This window comes from Alternaria hordeiaustralica (genome assembly GCF_023758085.1).
Source record: "Alternaria hordeiaustralica strain BMP 2776 chromosome Unknown scaffold_5, whole genome shotgun sequence".
Classification (NCBI taxonomy): domain Eukaryota; kingdom Fungi; phylum Ascomycota; class Dothideomycetes; order Pleosporales; family Pleosporaceae; genus Alternaria; species Alternaria hordeiaustralica.
This window is the reverse complement of record NW_026056777.1, coordinates 327743-346518: the sequence shown is the minus strand read 5'-3', so window position 1 is coordinate 346518 and position 18776 is coordinate 327743. Positions and strand designations below refer to the sequence as shown.

Genomic DNA, 18776 nt, shown 5'->3' with positions numbered 1-18776 from the left:
GAGCTGGAGTGACGATGCGGCTCGCGGGAGTGGAATGCCAAGACCTGGCGTTAGCGCGGATTTTACTCCCGGCGCAGTCGCAAAGTTATCGAAGGCTTCTCTCTTGAATCCACAAATACCCTCAACGTCTTTACAGCATACTCCAAGCTCGACCGCATCTGTCGCCATAATCGATATTTTACCTCGCGCCAAATTCGCAGACTTCGGCCTACCACAACCAGCTCAGCCATGCCTCCAGTCCGTACCGCACGCGCTTCGCGCAAGGCCCCGCCGGAGGGCTTCGATGACATCGAGGACACCCTCCTAGAATTCCAGAACAAGATGAAGGACGCCGAGAACGCGTCGCACGAGGGCAAGAAGAAGTACGAAATGACGTGGCCCATCTTCCAAATCACCCACCAACGCTCGCGCTACATCTACGACCTATACTACGAGAAGGAGGCCATCAGCAAGCAGCTCTACGACTATTTGCTTAAGAACGGCTATGCAGATGCCATGTTGATCGCCAAGTGGAAGAAGCAAGGCTATGAGAAGGTAAGTCCATTCCACACAGGCAACCTCCTAGCTCGAATGAAACTAACTCGTGAGTAGCTATGCTGCACGCGCTGCATCCAGACCAAGGAGACAAACTTCCGCTCGACCTGCATTTGCCGTGTCCCCAGGGATCAGCTCAAAGAGAACCAGGAGATCCAATGCGTAAACTGCGGCTGCAGAGGGTGCGCCTCTAGCGACTGAGCAGTATGACAACGAGAAACTGCGAGGACAGACCCATACTCTGATTAATAGGGATAGACGCTGTCTACACTCTACGGATACTGCCAGGGAGGATGCGAAGAAGCGCAATCAAGCGCGCACGACAGAACCAAGTGCAGTCAGCAGGTAGACTGCCACGAGATGCTGAAGTTGGCTGCTCATACCGAATGGGCCGCTAAGATGAGTTTGAGAACACGGTCACAACAAAAGCATAGGGTGTGTCTATTGACCAGAACATAATAATTCAAATGTTAACTTGTATACAGAGAAAAGTGAGTGAATGATGGTGTCCCCAACCTGGACGCCTGCAACCTGTGGGTATACTTGAACCATTACGCAAGTCGTCCAGTCGTAAGGGAAGACCCAGTCTATGTTTGATATCCGCCTGCCCGCAACCCATTAACCAAAACGCCTCTCCAGCAACTCAGAAGGCCGAGCTTGCGTCGCTCATCCGCTTGTAATTGGAATTGGTACTACGTTGTGATGATCTCCGGCTCATATCCCGACCAAATCGCGATTCCGGTAGGGAATCCAAAATGCCCTGCCGCCGAACCCAAGCTGTCGGTGGTGGAGAGGGCCATAGTTCTGATATTTCAGATCCCAAACTCCTCCTGGCCAATTCGCTGTGTGTTAGTCGGAATGGGCTAGCCCCATCAATTGGCGAGTCTCGACCGGAGCGACCCTTCTCCGATATGCTGCGCGCGGGTGTCTTTGGTGTCGCGCCATCATCCTCTTGGTCTTGATTCACCATTCGAATGTACTCTCTGCTTTGACCGAGAACCTGGGCTTCTCTGTGCCGGCCGTCAGAGACATGAGTGCTGAATGCGGACATGTTGAAAATCTTGCTTCCTCTTCGGGTGCTGTCTAATGACGGCAAACGTATCATGTAGTCTTTCTCTGGGGCCGGAGGAGGTGTTTGCAGAGTTTGCCTCGCTTTCCGCGCTTTTCGTCTGCGCCACCAGAATGCGGTGTAGATACATATCGCACAGAAGGCGATCATGACGGGTATCATTCCAAGGCCAATCTTTGTCCCGATAGTCATTCCTGGTCCCCCTCGTGCTATTGAGTGTGCAGACGGTGTTTCGTTTTTCATGGCTGATGGGACCGCTGGCGGCGGCGGCGGCGGTGGTGGTGTTGACGAGTCTACGACGAGTGCTCTTGGTAACGACGCTGACTGCGCTGAAGGGCGCGTGGGCCTTGTGCTTAGAGTGTTGAGTTCGAGATTTGACATTACTGGATTTGCTGTATTTGCGCGTGCCCATACATGGGGTATATTAATGATAGGACTCATGCTGGGTGTCGATGTGTGTTGGATAAAACGAAGTAAAGAAATGTTTCTAGGTATGGTAAAGAACGAAGGTAGAAGAAATGGCCATGCTATGTCCAATATCTTTTTTTAGTGAGTGAATTAGTGATGCCGACGAGGTGTCTCTATCATCGCATGTCGAACGCAAACCTGAAACCAAGCAGATAAAGGTGCCTTTGTAGAATACAATGGAAGCACGGTCAAGCACCGCCTACCGTGCTTTCGAAGACAATCACCACACTGACCACGGGATGATTATCGATTTGCGCGTTCCGCTTGGTCCCCCGGTGGTCTATGATGAGACGCAATTTATCCCGACCATAGTCGTACGGCACTGAATTCGCATGCAACTGCTACATGGTGAAGCCAATGACTGCTGCGTCGTTCCTTACTATACCGGTAAGTACACAAGAGGGGCTCACACCTGCATTTTACAGCTCTTGGTACAGGCAGGATCAATACATCCATACGATAACACTTGCATCCGCATGAACATGACAACCTTGGAAGTCTTTCTTTTGCGCGCATAGATTCTCGTGAAGTACCGACTCCCCTCAGCACATGCGAACGTCTAAACCCAAACGAACAAATGCCATCATCCCGTTCATCTCTCATTTGCTCAGACAATCGCAAAGATGAGATCAGCACGACTAACACGTTGATAGATATCAAATTGCCACATATTTGAAGAAGTCGGAAGGTCTAACAGTTCAACACCGATGGTTGGGATCTTGGAATGGCTAGCGTAATGCACTTGCGCTGTTTCTAGCGTCTCCTTGTTTGTCCTTGCAGCCTACCTCTCACAACCTTAGGCTACTGAGCATGGCTTCTCGAACGCCCATATATACTCGACAGTCTTTTGTCCGTCGATTTTTGCATACGAACAGCCGGAGAACATCTCCTCGTGGTTTTTTTTTTGCTGGCTGAAACTCAACACAGATGATCCCCGAGCTTTCCCCACGTTTCTCGCCGCACCTGCATGCACAAAGATAGAGAGCTGATATATGTGCGCCTACACGGCGTGGAAAGTGCCAGTCTTTTTGGGAAACGGAGCCCAGGACCCTCACCGACTTCCAGAACCAACCTACGCGATAGCGAGATGTTGCTCTAGCAGGCTACTCACGGTTAGTGTTCCTCCCTTCGGCCGCCCTTGTAGTAATCGCACCCTTGGGCCCTCTCTTTCATATCTAGGTATTGCGGAACCATGAGTTCCAGACGCCATAAAGAGCTGCTGCTCATCGAGGGTGGAGTCTGAAATGCGATAAGCAACCATACTTTCGACCGGTCACACATCTAGATGCAAGCAGCATTCCACAGCTGTGATATGATGAGAAGGGATCGTCGCACTGTGGCAGAAAATCAACTTCTGCGATACTGTGTTCACGGCGCAAATCAGAAATGACGAGTATCATGTGCAGCAGCGTTCAGGTTATGTACTGTTATGAGTATCGCTCTAAGATTTGTCTTACTGTACCCTTGGGAAAGCTACCTACCTATATGAAACCCGCCGACGTAAAACGCCATGACTGCTTTCAGTATCCCCATCCTCAATATTACCTTCCACGGACTTGTGATATCGATGGGCAAGGCTGCTAGGGCAGATTATCTTGAGACGCGATGAGTAGCCGGGACAGACACATGCTGTTTCAACGGAACATGACGACTTGTCGATTTCGGTGAACGATCACCTCGGTACCTAGGTAGTGACGCAATGTTGGCGAAACAGCCGCTTTCTGGCCAAGACATCACATCTGATGTTAGTAGCTATTTTGGAAAGATCAAACATAGCGGAACCTTGTCAAGATGTAGTTTACGCTACGCCACACATCCTGATACGCACGAGTGAGTGCTCACATATTAGGTTCTCAGCAAGCGATGCCTTGCCAACGCTGATGGCCACAGCCTGCAAAGAGTGGGTTGTACTGGGGCTCTCCCCATTCGTCATCCTCAATCTTAAGGGAGCAAGGCTGCCGCAACAAGACCGAAGCCGAGAGTGAGGCCAAGATGCCATGTCAAACAGCTGGGGTCCGCTTGTTTCACAAGGCGCGTTCCAAGACTACCAATATTGGTATCGAACAAAGAGTGTACCGCCCGAGCGCATGGCTGGCATATAACAAGTAGAAGGCCTCGTAATACAGAAACCTCATATTCGTCAAATCCAAAAAATCCACAATCATGCTGTCCTTTACTTCTGAGAAAACGCCACTACTCCCTGTCGTCGAACGCACTCTGGACGCCTACGTCAGGAACATGGAACAGCGCCGTCGCGAAGGCATCGAGTACGCATTGCTGGTTTCAACACTGCTGTTGACGGTGTTCCAATTCCTGGTGCTTTACAGCGGCGACAGCCTCGTGCCCGTAGCTCTGGACAGCCGCTATTACGCCCTGTTGGCCCAGCTCGCGCGCGGCCTGCGCATGTCAATTCCAGCCAGCCTGCCCACAGCAGCCATCTTCTTCATTGTCGCGCCGTACCTGGTGCAGAAGGAGCGGGTTGTGATGACGCGGTACGCGATCCTCGTGTGTTATTTGATGGGGTCGACGCTGGGCGCGTTGCTGCTCTAGACGCGCACCTGGGTAGGGGTTTTGACTCAACGTGGCTCGCGTGGGGATCGGCGGGCAGCGATAACGGCGGGAAGGCGCATCCTCCAACTTTTTGGGCAGCTTCCATCGCAAGACTCATTGGGCGCAGGACGTCAATTGAGTGAGTCAGACAAGACAAGGGATACAAAAAGATCATCAGGTATGTATGGTCCCAGCATTGGGCTCCCTCGACAGTTGCTGCCGCGAGAGTTCCTGTGTCATCGCAGTAGTCGCAAACAACGACTCAAGTGTCAACATAGCTGACATCGTCACACAGTGCAATTGATTGCTCATTACGTATCCCAAAATGCCCCTCACTCGGCCCAACCCGCGATTTCTCGCCCGCACAAACCGTATTTTCACCTCGCAAATACGAACATACGCTGCACCCGGCGACGGCGTGATCCCACCTGCAAAGAAGAAGTATGTTCCGACTTCAGGCACATATCCTCTCGGATTCAAGGCTGGAAGCGCGCATGTTGGCGTCAAGGCGTCCAATACCCGCTTCGACGATCTTGCTCTCATCGCATCCGACACACCATGCGCGGGAGCGGCCGTCTTCACAACGAACAAGTTCCAAGCTGCTCCAGTCACAGTCAGCAGGGACATGCTGAAGAAGAGGAAGGGCGAGGGAATCCGGGCTGTCGTAGTGAACTCAGGATGCGCCAACGCGGTGACGGGACGTGGAGGTATTGAGGATGCTATATCCATGGGCCAAGAAACCGACAAGTGCTTCATACAAGACAAGAACGGGCAAGACGACCTGAAAGGAAGCCGGAGCATTGTCATGAGCACAGGTGTCATCGGCCAGCGCCTGCCCATTGACAAAATTACCTCGAAGATACCCACTGCATACTACAATCTCGGAGACACGCACGAACACTGGCTAGGCACCGCACGTGCAATCTGTACAACCGACACATTCCCCAAGCTCGTCTCAAAGACATTCTCGTTACCGAGCACTCAACAAGAATACCACATTGCGGGTATGACTAAGGGCGCAGGCATGATCCATCCCAACATGGCCACGCTTCTAGGCATAATCTGCACAGACGCCCCCGTCGCCCCTTACCTGCTCCGTCAAGCACTCGTCGCCGCCATTGGAAAGTCCTTTAACAGCATTTCCATCGATGGTGACACGTCCACCAACGACACAGTTGCTATCCTAGCCAACGGTGCCGCCGGTGGACAGCCCATTGCCTCGGCCGATTCCAAAGACTTTGCCGCTTTCCAAAAAGTCCTCACAGACTTCTCGATTGACCTGGCGAAACTGGTCGTCAGAGACGGCGAAGGTGCGACAAAATTTGTCACCATCAAGGTGACAAATGCCGCGTCGTACAAGGATGCTCACCGCGTAGCCTCGACCATTGCGCGCTCACCGCTCGTCAAGACAGCCCTGTACGGAAAGGACGCAAACTGGGGCCGTATCTTGTGCGCGACGGGTTACGCCGAAGGCGTCGACTCCGTTGTTCCCGAAGAGACGAGCGTTAGCTTTGTCCCCACGGACGGCAGTGAGGAGTTGAAGCTACTTGTCAAGGGCGAGCCGGAGCAAGTTGATGAGAACAGGGCAGCCAAGATTCTAGAGGCTGAGGATTTGGAGATCAAGGTTAGGTTGAGTGAGAAGGAGGGCGAGGAAGCTGTCTTCTGGACATGTGATTTCAGTCACGAGTATGTCACTATCAACGGTGATTACCGGACATGAGGAGATGTAGATAGGAAATTTTATTGAGCGATTCATCTATTACCGCAGCTGGAGTGTGCGTGCATCATGTTCCGTACTGTGGTTGCCCATGCCCAAGTTTTCTGCGGATCACGATCCTGTGAACTTTTGTCTGTCAATACCAAAGCCAAAATTCCAAAAACTGCCACATACGACCACAGGCAAAGGACTACTCCACACGATAAACCTTTAACCGGCGAACTAGTAGTCAGGTGTGTTGCGGCCTTCTTAGGTGTAACTTTAGTATTAGTGCCGTCGTTAGCCTTAGATTTAGGCGCGGCTACTATTCTTATTAGTCTTTACCTTTTACTTATAAAGTGTTGTAGCTCTCTTAGAGGTAACCTTAGTATTATTACTCTTCTTATTAACTTTAGCCTTACGCTTATAAAGTGTTACTAGCGTTATTAGCCTTAGACTTAGGCGCAGCCTTACGTAGTATTAGAGTCTTCTTAGAGATAACTAGCGCTACTCTTAGCCTTGCGCTTACAATATATTACTAGCGTCTACCTAGGTGCTATTATTAGCTATAGATTTAGGTGTAGGCGTAGGCGCAGGCGTAGTTCTTATTAGTTACTTTCTTACGCCTCTCTAATAGCGTTCTTTATATTAATATCTTTATTTTCTTTAGAGATATTATCTTGCCTCTATTATTCTCTACGCCTCTCTAATAGTGTTCTTTATATTAATGTCTTTATCTTCTTTAGAGATATTATCTTACTTTTATTATTATATCTATATAAAGACTAGTAACTTAGAAGTTACTACCTAACGTAATCTTTACAAAGGCATTATATATTATATATAACTAAGATAACTAGCTAGCCTTAGCCTTGCGCTTATAAAGTGTATTTAGTATCTACTTAGGTACTATTATTAGCCTTAGACTTAGACGTAGTTATAACTATAGCCTTACACTTATATAGTGTTAGAGTCTTCTTAGAAGTAACTTTAGTATTAGTACTATTATTAGTCTTTACCTTTTACTTATAGAGTATTATAGAGTATTATAGCCTTCTTAGATATAATCTTAGTATTCTTACCTTCTTTCTTACCTTTCTTCTTAACTTTAGGCGTAATATTATAGTGTTAAGGTAATATTAGACTAGTAAAAAGATAGGTAGAAGATAAGATAGAAGAGAATTAAATCTAAGTTCTTAGTTAGCTTTAGTAATAACAATAATAATAATAAAAGCAAAAAAAATAGAATATGCATATAGAGGCCTTAGAATATACTTTCTTCTTATTATAATAGTTATTAGAGGTTTTAACAGTCTACAGATCTAATAAAGCTTATTACTAACTACTATACTATGCTACCTATATCTTTTAATAGAAAATAGTCTAGAATATATAAATTATATAGCTAAGGTAGATTAGATCTACTTTCTAGTGTATAATAGTAATAGTAACTAGATTATAAGTAACTAAGCTAGAAAGGTAGAAGCGTAAGTCTATTATTAAAGAAAAAAAGTAGTACTATATACTAGTCTTAACGTTTAAGAAAGCTTATTTAGAGAGGCTTATCTATTATTAAGTAAGTCTAGACCTTAATATCTTAAAGTGCTTAGTCTAATAGAGAACTTCTCTTATTAGGTTATTAGAGTAGAAAAGGCTACCTAAAAGTAGCTAGTTTGTTATTATTATTATTATTATTATTATTATTAAAATGCCTAAATATATAATCTTCTCTTTTTGCCTCTCTAGAGCTTATTAGTATCTAGGCTAATATGTCTACTTACGCTAATATTAGTATTCTTCTTAGTGTACTCTTCTATACTAATTATATTATAGTCTAAACTAATACTATCTTTAATATAGATTATACTAATTACTTCTTATATAATCTATATTACGTTAGAAGCTAAGTAGGTTTTACTAAATAGAATTGTCTAATTAGATATACTATCTAAATTACTAAATCTAGTGTATTTACCTCTACTACTAAATAAATAGAAAATCTACTTATCTTTGTATAGAACTATCTAGGTTAATACTAAACTAATTAGAAAGCTAACTAGGTTAAGCTAGTAAATATAGAATAAAGAAGTTAGAGTCTAGTATTTTAAGAGTGTAAATCTAATATACATAATTTAGCTATATAGTTAGAAATAAAGATTTAGATTCTATAATATAGTATTAGAAGTAGCTCTATAGAATAAGATATTATTATAACCTTAGTTAAAGATATAGAAGAGTCTAAATTTAACGTAGATACCTAAGTAAAATCTTAATTCTAGTAGAGATAAGTAGTGTTAAGAGCCTAAAACGCTTACTATAAGATAGAAGTTATATAGTAGCTTATAGTAAGTAGTAAGTACACTAGTTAGAATCTACTTATTATTATATATAAGTAGTAAAGAAAGTGTACTTTTAGTAGTGTATATTAGCTATAATTATAACTATAAATAATAGAGCTAGTATATAGAAGAAAGCTATAATATTTTATAGCTTATAGTTAAGAGAAAAATTAAAGAGTATATATTATTACGTAAATAAAAGTTATAAGAAGAGTATATAGTATAGTAATAATATAAGTATACTAATACTTTAAGATTCTAGTGTTAATATATCTAACTAAAGTAGTAGTAAAAGTAGAGTACTTAGCGCCTTTTTGCGTTATACTAAGCTACGTTTCTAGTACCTAACGCAAACTTTCTCTACTTCTTAACTTTTTCTTCTTTTATCTTATTACTACTATTATAACTATCTACTTAGTTTATCTCTCTCTTTAGCGCTACTACCTTTACTACTTCTTTTTTCTTTCTTTTCTTATCTTTCTATACGCGTTTTACTCTTATTATAACTAACTACTACACTACTAGTAATATGTTAGAATCTAGTATTAGTAAAGATAATCTTTAAGAACGCTATCTCTACTACTATAATAGTCTATTTAGTTTTAAATAGACTAGTATTAGACCTCTAAGAAGAATAATACTCTTAGTAATACTATTTTAGAAAGCTAGTAAGAATAGCGCTAATAAAAGTAATAACTCTCTAATTAAGCGCTTTAGAAAGAAGACTTATATTAATACTCTTTATAAGTCTAGAAGACTATTATTTACTATCTAATATAACTCTCTTAAGTCTAATACTAACTAGAAGAGCTATAGTAATAAGCTCTTTATTATAGAAAGGTTAAAATAGAAATATAAGTATACTTAGAATAAAGACGCTAAAGATAATAATAATAAAGAAATTAAGAATTAAGAGAATAAAGCTAATAAGAAAGTTAATAAGTTTAAGAAAAAGCTTAAGAAAGTAGAAGAGAGTAATAATAATAAATTAGGTAAGAAGAAATTTAAGGTAATAGAGAAGAAGATAGATATTAATTATAAGTAAGAGTACTTTTATAGTATTAAGCTTTATAATCTTAAAGAGAGAGTTATAGTATAAAATCTAAACTATTTATTTATTACACTACTAACTATATAATAGAAGTAAGTACCTAGTATTTATTCTTATTATAACTATAACTATAATTTATATAGCGCTATAGTATACAAGTTTAATCTACGTTTATCTAGACTATCTAATCTTATCTACATTTACTTTCTAAATACTCTTAACTCTAATATCTACTAAGCTCTTATTAAACGCGTATTTCTAAAATATACTAAGTAACTAGAAAATATATAGATTCTAAAGCTAGGCTTAAAGCGCGTTAGGTAAGATATAGCGCACTAGAAGACTTAGATAGTAAAGAATCTACGTATAAGTCTTTATTTTCTTTTTATAACTTACTACTAACTTTATTAGAAATATATAGCGCGTATATTTATTTTATCTAATAAGAGTAAGTTTATAAAAGATAAGATCTTTAATATTAAGCTTCTACGTTAGTTCTTTCTATAGAAATACACTATTAAGAATTTTAAGAATATTTTTACTTTTACCTACTACTATATTAACTTTTAGTTTAGTACTAATATAGTATAATAGTAGGCTTAAAGTAAGTCTATAAAAGTAGCTATATATTATAATATTACTAATATTAGTATAGATATTATAGTTACTCTTACTACTTTTATAAAATATATTATTAATATTAAGAATAAGCGCTTACTAGCCTTACTTTAGAATTAGAAAGAGCTTACTAATAAGAAGCTTTTTAACACATTTTATAACTAAAGCTAGAAAGTAGATTTTATTAAATATTAGCTAGCTTTCTATAAGTTCTATTTTAATAAAAACACTACTATTAAAAAGCGCAAAGCTATAAAGAAGAATAAGACCTATAATTATAATACTAATATACTACTTAGTGTTATAGAGCTACTATCTAGCCTTAATATAAGTAAGGTTTAAGACTATATATTTAATAATACACGTACTACACCTGCTAACTAAGTCTTTACTTATTTTAGGTATTCTAGAAAGAGAAAGACTAAGTTAGACTAATACTTATTACTACTCTATATAGTTCTACTTATACTAGAATAACTTTTATACTTCTATATTTTAGCTATTAGCTTAACTAGCTTTTTACTTATTATACCTATTAGTTTATATCTTTTAGCTATTAAGAGACGCTATTTACTCTCTCTCTAGTGTTACTAGATCTAGTAATACTTCTATATAGTTATATTTACTAAGTTTAAAATAATTCTTTATTTTATAGGCGTTAGAGAAGTATAGTAAGATACTTAAGAGTCTAGAGTAATAACTATTTTCTCTAATAGTAGCTATATAAAATCTTTCTAAGTAGTATTTATTTAGCTAAAGCTTTAGCTTCTTTCTATATTTTTATAAACACTTTATACTTATATATATTTAGTAAAAGCTTATAAGGCTATATTTCTAGAATAATTATTCTAGATCTATTAAAGTTAATCTACGTCTATATTTATCTTCTATATACGCTAAGTACTACTAATAGTTCTACTACATTATAAAGAAAAGGTGCCTTTACTAGTAAGTATTTAGTCTACTAGCTAGATACACTAGTAATATTTACTATTATTACTACTCTCTTCTTCTAATATTCTAAGCGCTTAGTAAAACGTCTAACTCTCTAGTACTAGTAGTAGAAAAGAAGATTAAATTACTCTTACTCTAATAAATGTAATATATAATAATAGTGTCTTCTATTAGCGCTTAATAGCTAAGTAATATATTAAGTAAAGTATTATTACTAGTAATATATACTATATAGAAATTATTACCTAGATATATATATATAAGCTTATCTTTTAATAATAAGTAGTAGAGATTATTAATTATATAAAGCTACTTCTCTAGCTTTATAAAGCTAATTAAAGAGTAGTTAATATCTATTAGTATTAGTACGTAGGCTATTTCTATACTAGTTAACTTAATTACGTCTTTAACTTTAATCTAAGTAGACTACTTAGATATATAAATTTTAACTATTATATACTAGAGCTAATACTAGCTTCTAAAGTTAAGGTACTTTTAGTTAGAGCTCTAATACTAGAATATCTTAAGTAGTAAGTTCTATATACTATTACTATTTAGTGTTAGCTAGAGGTTATACTTATAAGTCTAACGTAGCTAATAATTAATAAACTTATATAGTATAATAATACGCTAGACCTTAGGTATATTAGCGTAGTTTTTTATAGTATTAGAACTAAAAAAGAGCCTATAATACTATTAGTATAGTTTCTCTTTTATCTACTTCTAGTCTAAGCTATATTATATATTAAGAATATCTATTTATAAGATCTTAATAGCTATACGCTCTTACTAGCGTAGATATTCTCTATATATAATATCTAGGCCTTAGATATACTTTACTTTTAAGTATTTTAGCTTTTTACGCTATTAGTAAAAGAATATACTTAGTAGTAGATAGCTAGCTTATAGCTTCTAGTATAATAGGTTCTATATACTATCTACTAGTAGAGACCTAATTATATCTATAGTATTAAGATAAGTTTAATAGTAGGTAAAGATAGCTTAGTTAAAGTTCTTATAGAGAAGTAGAATATAAGAAAGTACTTATATAAGGTGTAGTAGTAGCCTACGTTCTATTATAACTTCTAAGATTATCTAGATAGACGTAGTAAGGTAGAGTACGTAAACTATAGAAGTATAGATATTATAGTGTAAGCATAGTATTAGTAAATACAAAATTAGACCTTAGTAGAGGTAGGCGCTTTAAGATTAGCTATATAATATAAGCTACTTTATATAAAGTAATAATAATAATAGCTTTTACTTATCTATTATTTACTTCTTACTTTTTATTTACTTCTTAATATTATCTACTATTCTAAGGTCTGCATAAGTACTATATAACCTCTACTTATTATATCTTAACTTCTATAGTAACTAAAATATATACCTTTTATAATAAGCTTAGTTAATATATTATTAAACACTATAAGATAAAAAACCTCTTAGTGCGCTCTATTCTGCGAATAGATATTATTAATAAAAAAGATAACTAGAACCTCTTTCTAAAGTATAGAATATTAAGTACTCTAAGCTAAGCTTCTACTATAGTATATACTATTAGTAGAAGTCTAAAGAACTTTATAGAAAAACTATTCTATAGGCATAGCCTAGTGCTTAGAGACGTAACACGTATTAAGAGAATAGTATAGAAGTAAAAGCCTCTACTAATAAAAGCTATTATACTTAAGTATCTAAAAATAGATATATATATTTAGACTCTATTAACTACTAAGCTACCTAACTAAAGTATGTTTAACGTCTTATATACACTATATTAGATACCTAGAGACCTAATTTTGCCTAGAAGTTATTAGATTTACCTAAGTTACGCTTAAACCTAACTAGAAGACGTTAGATAGTATACTATACCTAAAAGTAATAAAAGTTTAATTAGAGGCTATATAGAATAAGTATAAGAGAATATAGTAGCTTTTATAGAAAGGTAGCTACTACTCTTATATAAAAAGATACGTATTCTAGTATATAAATCTATATTATTATAGAATAATAGCTAATATATTTATTTTTCTTAAAGTTAAGAAAAGCGCTTTTAATAAGATTTAACTTTATAGAAGTATACTTCTCTACTAATAGCTACTAAACTTTTAGAGCTAAGAGTAAATAGAGATCTATTATCTATATTCTATTAACTTTTAGTCTATATCTTACTTACGCTAATAGCTTTAAGACTATCTTACCTCTAGATATATTACTAATTAGTACTCTAACTACCTTATATAGTATATTAAACGTAGATTATAAACCTTAAGAGATAGCACTATAAATATTCTATAATAATAAGCTAGAAAAGCCTATTTAGAATGTGTTTAAGAACTTACTAGTTTTATATATTTAAAACGCAATACTACTTCTACTAGTACTATTAGAACAAAAGTATAATAATATATTAGCTAACGCTTTAGGTATAAATCTAGACTATAGAAAAGATAAAAGGTTTCTAGCCTCTTATATAATAGCTAACTTATAGTATTTAATATAGCGTCTTAAGCCTAGTTAAAAGAATATATTAGCTATATTACCTATAGTAAATTATAATAGAACTATATATAAACTAGTAGTTTTTAATACTAGAAGTAAAGAGCGCTATACTTTATTATAGTTACTTATTAAATGTATTAGAGCACTTAGTAAGAAAGCGTAGTTTAATTCTAGATAGAAACTATATAGCTCTTTTGCACTAGTTAATTTAGATAATTTTCTACTACTACGCTAAGACTAGGTATAAATAAGCAATAATTTAGATAAAATAGTAAATAATATAGTAAGCTATAAACTTTACTATAAATATATTAAGCTCTATTAGCTTAGCTCGCTATTCTATAAGAAGTATAAGTATTAAGTTAAGTATATTCTTAAGTTAAGTAAACTTACTAATAAATAGCTTACTTCTAGTTATATAATTCTAAGAGTAAGAATATAATTACTAAAATCTATAAAGTACTAGAAAATATTATTAAGACTATATACCTATAGAAAAGCCTATATATAGGCTATAAATACTAAGAGATAGATACTAAGTATTAGTAATAGAGTAAGTATACTTTTTAAAATTACTATTATTAACTATAAAGATTATAAGTATAAGTTTTATACTACGTTTAGATATAAGAATATAGTTAATCTAGATTAAGTATATACTACTATTATTTAGTATAGTATAAGCAGCTTTATACGCTACACTACTACTTCTATTAAAAAGGTATACTACGCTGTTCTTCTATAGCTACTAGAGATACTATTAGAGATAAAAGAATAACTTTTATAAGATACTAGTTTTAAAGAATATAATACTTTAGTACTTAAATAAAGTACTACGCCTTTAGATTATAAGGCTCTTAGTTATATTATATAAGAGCGTAATAAAATTATATAGATAAAAGAGAAGTTTAACTTAGACTATAAGATTATTAACCTTTATTATTTATTCTAAAAGTACTCTAATTAGTAAGAGGCTAAGATAAGTATAAAACTATCTACTATATAGAACTATCTTATTAATAAGAATAGCGTAAGAAGAAAGTAGTATAGTGCGTTAGTAGACGCTACTACTACTATAGATCTAGCTATCTATCTAATAGAATATTCTAATATCTAACTAGTACTACTTATATAAAGGCATATTAATATTAGTATTTAACTAGGTTAGTATATATAAGCTAGACTTTTTTTTTTTAATAATATTTCTAATAAGCTTTCTATTTAATTATAGTTATAAAGATTCTATAATAAATTATATACTCTTAAACTTATCTAGATAATATATTACTTAGCTATATTAGCTCTTATTTAGTACTATCTTTATAATAATAAGTTAGGTAAAAGTTTAAGCTAATATCTCTTAGTATAATAGTAAAACACCTATTATACGTTAGCCTATAGATAGTATAGTAGTAAAAATTACTAGTAGAGCTCTATTTTAAGAATAGCTCTAATTATAAGCTAACTAAGCTAAGTAGCTACTTAATATTATCTAGTTTAACTAATGTATAATTTAATATATAATAGAATCTCTTATAGTATAGTAAGCTACTAGTAGATACTATAAACTTATAAAGGCTTTTACGCTCTTTACTCTATCTAATATCTACTTTAGAAAGAACTATATTAAGAATAAGTAAATATTTAACTTCTCTACTTCTAACGTAGAGGCTTAGCACTTTCTTACTTCTTTAGTTATTCTAGTACTTATAAATATATATTACGTCTTCTAGAAATAGCTTTTTGCCTTTTCTATTATTAATATTTTAGACATTTTAATAACTTATTAGAAAGATTAGCTCTAACTAGATTTATTTAGATTCTATATCTAGTCTTATATAATAGTAGAGAGTTTCTAGTAAATTATAAGCCTATATAGGTTTATTAGTATATAAAAGCTTAAGAGTAGTAAACGTATAAGCTAATCTTAGTTAGTGTAAGCTATACTTTAGAAATTTTTTCTTTTCTTACTTTACTTTTACGCGCTTTTATTCTAGTGTTAGACTCTAAGAATTATAATCTCTCTTATTTAATAAGAAGTATCTTTGCAAATATAGTAGTTATATAATTTAGAAATTATAAGTAGCTTATCTTACTCTGCGTTATTATAGTACTATAGATAGAATAGAAGAGAACTAAAATATTAAATTATATACACTATAGTAAGTTAATAGTTAAGAAATATATTCTAGCGTTAGAAAGAGTAGCTATTTTAGCTATTTTAGTTATAATGCTAGATCTAACGCCTTTATAAGTATATTAAGCTTAGGCTAAACTACTCTATTCTACTCTCTAGAACTCTTAGTCTATATAAGATACTATTATATATATAGTTATATTTATATAAGTAAGTTTTAGATATTACTAAGTTTCTACTAACTATAATATCTAGAAGTTGTAATTAGAGTAGACTTAGCTTTCTCTAGTTATACTTATACCTATTCTAAAGGTTTAGATAGTAATTCTTATACTCTTACTAAGATCTATAATATTTAAGATTATTCTTTTTTAACTATTTATTTTTAGGCTAGCTAGTATTATATTTCTTATTATCTTTAATAGTATAGTAACGTAGCTCTAATCTAATTATTTCTTCTACTTTTACGCACTTTATAAGTAGTTTTCTTAGCCTCTAAAGTCTAATATAAAGAGTTATAGAGACTCTCTCTAAGTAGATAACTATATCTATAGATAGTAAAGTATTCTAATAGTTTTACTATTTATTTATACTTACTAGTAGTTATCTTTATATAGAATAGAAATAAAAAGTTAGAATTTCTAAGATAAAAGTAGATAATCTAAAAGTAAGGTTTGTTAGAAAAGAGTAACGTAGACTATTTATATAAGCTTATTAGTATATTATAGAAAGTATAATTAGATATAATAAATATTATACTTTATAACGTAGAGGCTAATATTAGTATAGTAAGAGCTATTTCTTTTATAGAATATAACTATAACTTTTAAAGTATTAAGGTAGAGCTAAGCTTAGATATCTACTAGTTTATTTTCTAATACTATCTTTACGCCTACTATTAACTCTAGCTACTTATTAGCTTATAGGCTAGTATTATTAGAGCTACTTATCTATTTCTTCTTATCTAAGTTATATACGCTAGAGCTACTCTAGTCTAAGTTATATACGCTAGGCTTACTTAGCTCTAAGTTATATACGCTAGGCTTACTTAGCTCTAAGTTATATACGCTAGACTTACTTAGCTCTAAGTTATATATACTAAGGTTACTTAGGTCTAAGTTATTCTTTGTACTTTACTAGTACTAGGTATTAATAAGTTTTATAATATTATCTATACTAATAGTAGACGTCTCTACCTCTTCTTCTACTTCTAGAAATAGACTAATACTAATCTGCGCGCGCTTTAGTTCTACTTCTAGAGAAACGCTATCTTAGCTCTTATGCTTATAGTTAGACTTTCTATAAGCTTTTTTAAATCTATTACTATCTCTAATCTCTTCTATAATCTAGTTATACTTAATTTAGCTTTTCTTAATCTACTTCTCTCTTTTAACTATATCTACCTCTAGAAAATTATCTATCTTATTATTAGTTAAGATAGCATTTTTATTATCTTATAAATTATTTTTCTTTAAAGATCTACTCTTATTAGCCTTATATTTAGAATTCTATTCTACTTACTTCTTTACCTCTAATTTCTTTTCTTTATAATAGATCTATTCTTTATAAGCGTTAGAGAAATAACCTTTTAATATCTATAACTCTCTATCTAAGTAGTTATTAGACTACAGCTTAGAGAGAGTAGTAAGCTAGAGTAGTACTATTAGCGAAGAGTATATATATATCTATACACTAATAGTACTTATAAATAACTTTATTACCTATCTAATCTTACTCTTTATCTATAAAGTCTTAAGCGTAATACGTAAGGTATTATTATTCTTAATAGAAAGAATAATATTTCTAATATATATATTCTAGTACACTAAAGTGTACGTACTTCTTCTAGATTCTAGAATGTTAGAAATATTCTTAAACGCCTCTTTAGTAAGAAGACTAAGGTTAGCTCTATCTAGAGATAATTTAGCGTTAGAGTTATTATTATTATTAGTAATAATACATCTAAGTAGTATAAGATAGAGAATCTCTTTATTATTTATAAGAGAGTATAGTGTAATAGTTAGAGTCTTAAGATTAGAATACTCTTTACTCTTAACTAACTTTTTATCTATAGCTAGACTTTATCTTAGAGTATTTTTAAGAAAACTATAATTTAGAATAAAGTATTTCTTTTTATTTATTAGGTTATCTACGTTAGTAATAGTAATTAATTTTTTTCTTATAAGATTAGCTATGCAAATAATAAACTCTTTAATTATAGCCTACTTCTAGAAGCTATATATATAGAGGTTATCTAGAAAAGTATATTAAGTAATCTAATCTTCTATATAAATATAGTGTGCATCTATATCTATTACTTTTACTTTTCTAACTTTACGTAGCTTTTTATATAGTCTCTTCTTAGTTAGCTAACGTATTACCTTAAACTAAATAATATAGAATTCTATAGTAGTTATATTAAACCTCTTATAGAATATATACTAGCTATAGATTAGCTTATAGGCTTTTTCTTTTAAACTAATACTTAACTAAAATTTTATATTACTATATTTATAGAAGTTAAAACTAGCTCTTAGAACCTTAAATTAGAGGTCTTTTAAGGTAGCTTTACGTTACTTCTAGCTTAGATACTAGATACACTTAAATAGATCTCTTATTAGTACTTATAATCTAGTTATATCTAGTCTATTAGTTAGAATAGAGTTTAAGAATATAAAGACTAGAGGCTCTAGAAGTTATACGTTCTAAGTAGAGCAACGTAATAGAATTATTATAGAATTATTATATAATAGTATAGATAAATAACTAGACTTTAAGGTTACTTTAGTTATTATACGTTCTTTAAGACTTAGGCCTACTATAACTAACTCTTTTACTACGCTGTCTAATATCTAAGC

At 34.1% G+C, this 18776-nt stretch overlaps 3 protein-coding genes across 3 annotated transcripts; all 3 read left to right on the top strand.

The window, feature by feature from the left end:
- Positions 1–228: 228 nt before the first annotated feature.
- On the top strand, positions 229–735 carry CWF14 (G10 protein; the record flags this gene model as incomplete). Its single annotated transcript, XM_049386049.1, has 2 exons — positions 229–534; positions 592–735. 2 exons carry the CDS (start codon positions 229–231, stop codon positions 733–735), a joined length of 450 nt encoding a protein of 149 aa, XP_049245898.1.
- A 3499-nt stretch (positions 736–4234) lies between these two features.
- Positions 4235–4621, top strand: J4E84_003436 (uncharacterized protein; the record flags this gene model as incomplete). Its single annotated transcript, XM_049386048.1, has 1 exon — positions 4235–4621. One exon carries the CDS (start codon positions 4235–4237, stop codon positions 4619–4621), a length of 387 nt encoding a protein of 128 aa, XP_049245897.1.
- Positions 4622–4946: 325 nt separating this feature from the next.
- On the top strand, positions 4947–6341 carry J4E84_003435 (uncharacterized protein; the record flags this gene model as incomplete). Its single annotated transcript, XM_049386047.1, has 1 exon — positions 4947–6341. The coding sequence occupies one exon, from the start codon at positions 4947–4949 to the stop codon at positions 6339–6341; it is 1395 nt and encodes a 464-aa protein (XP_049245896.1).
- Between the last annotated feature and the right edge of the window lie 12435 nt (positions 6342–18776).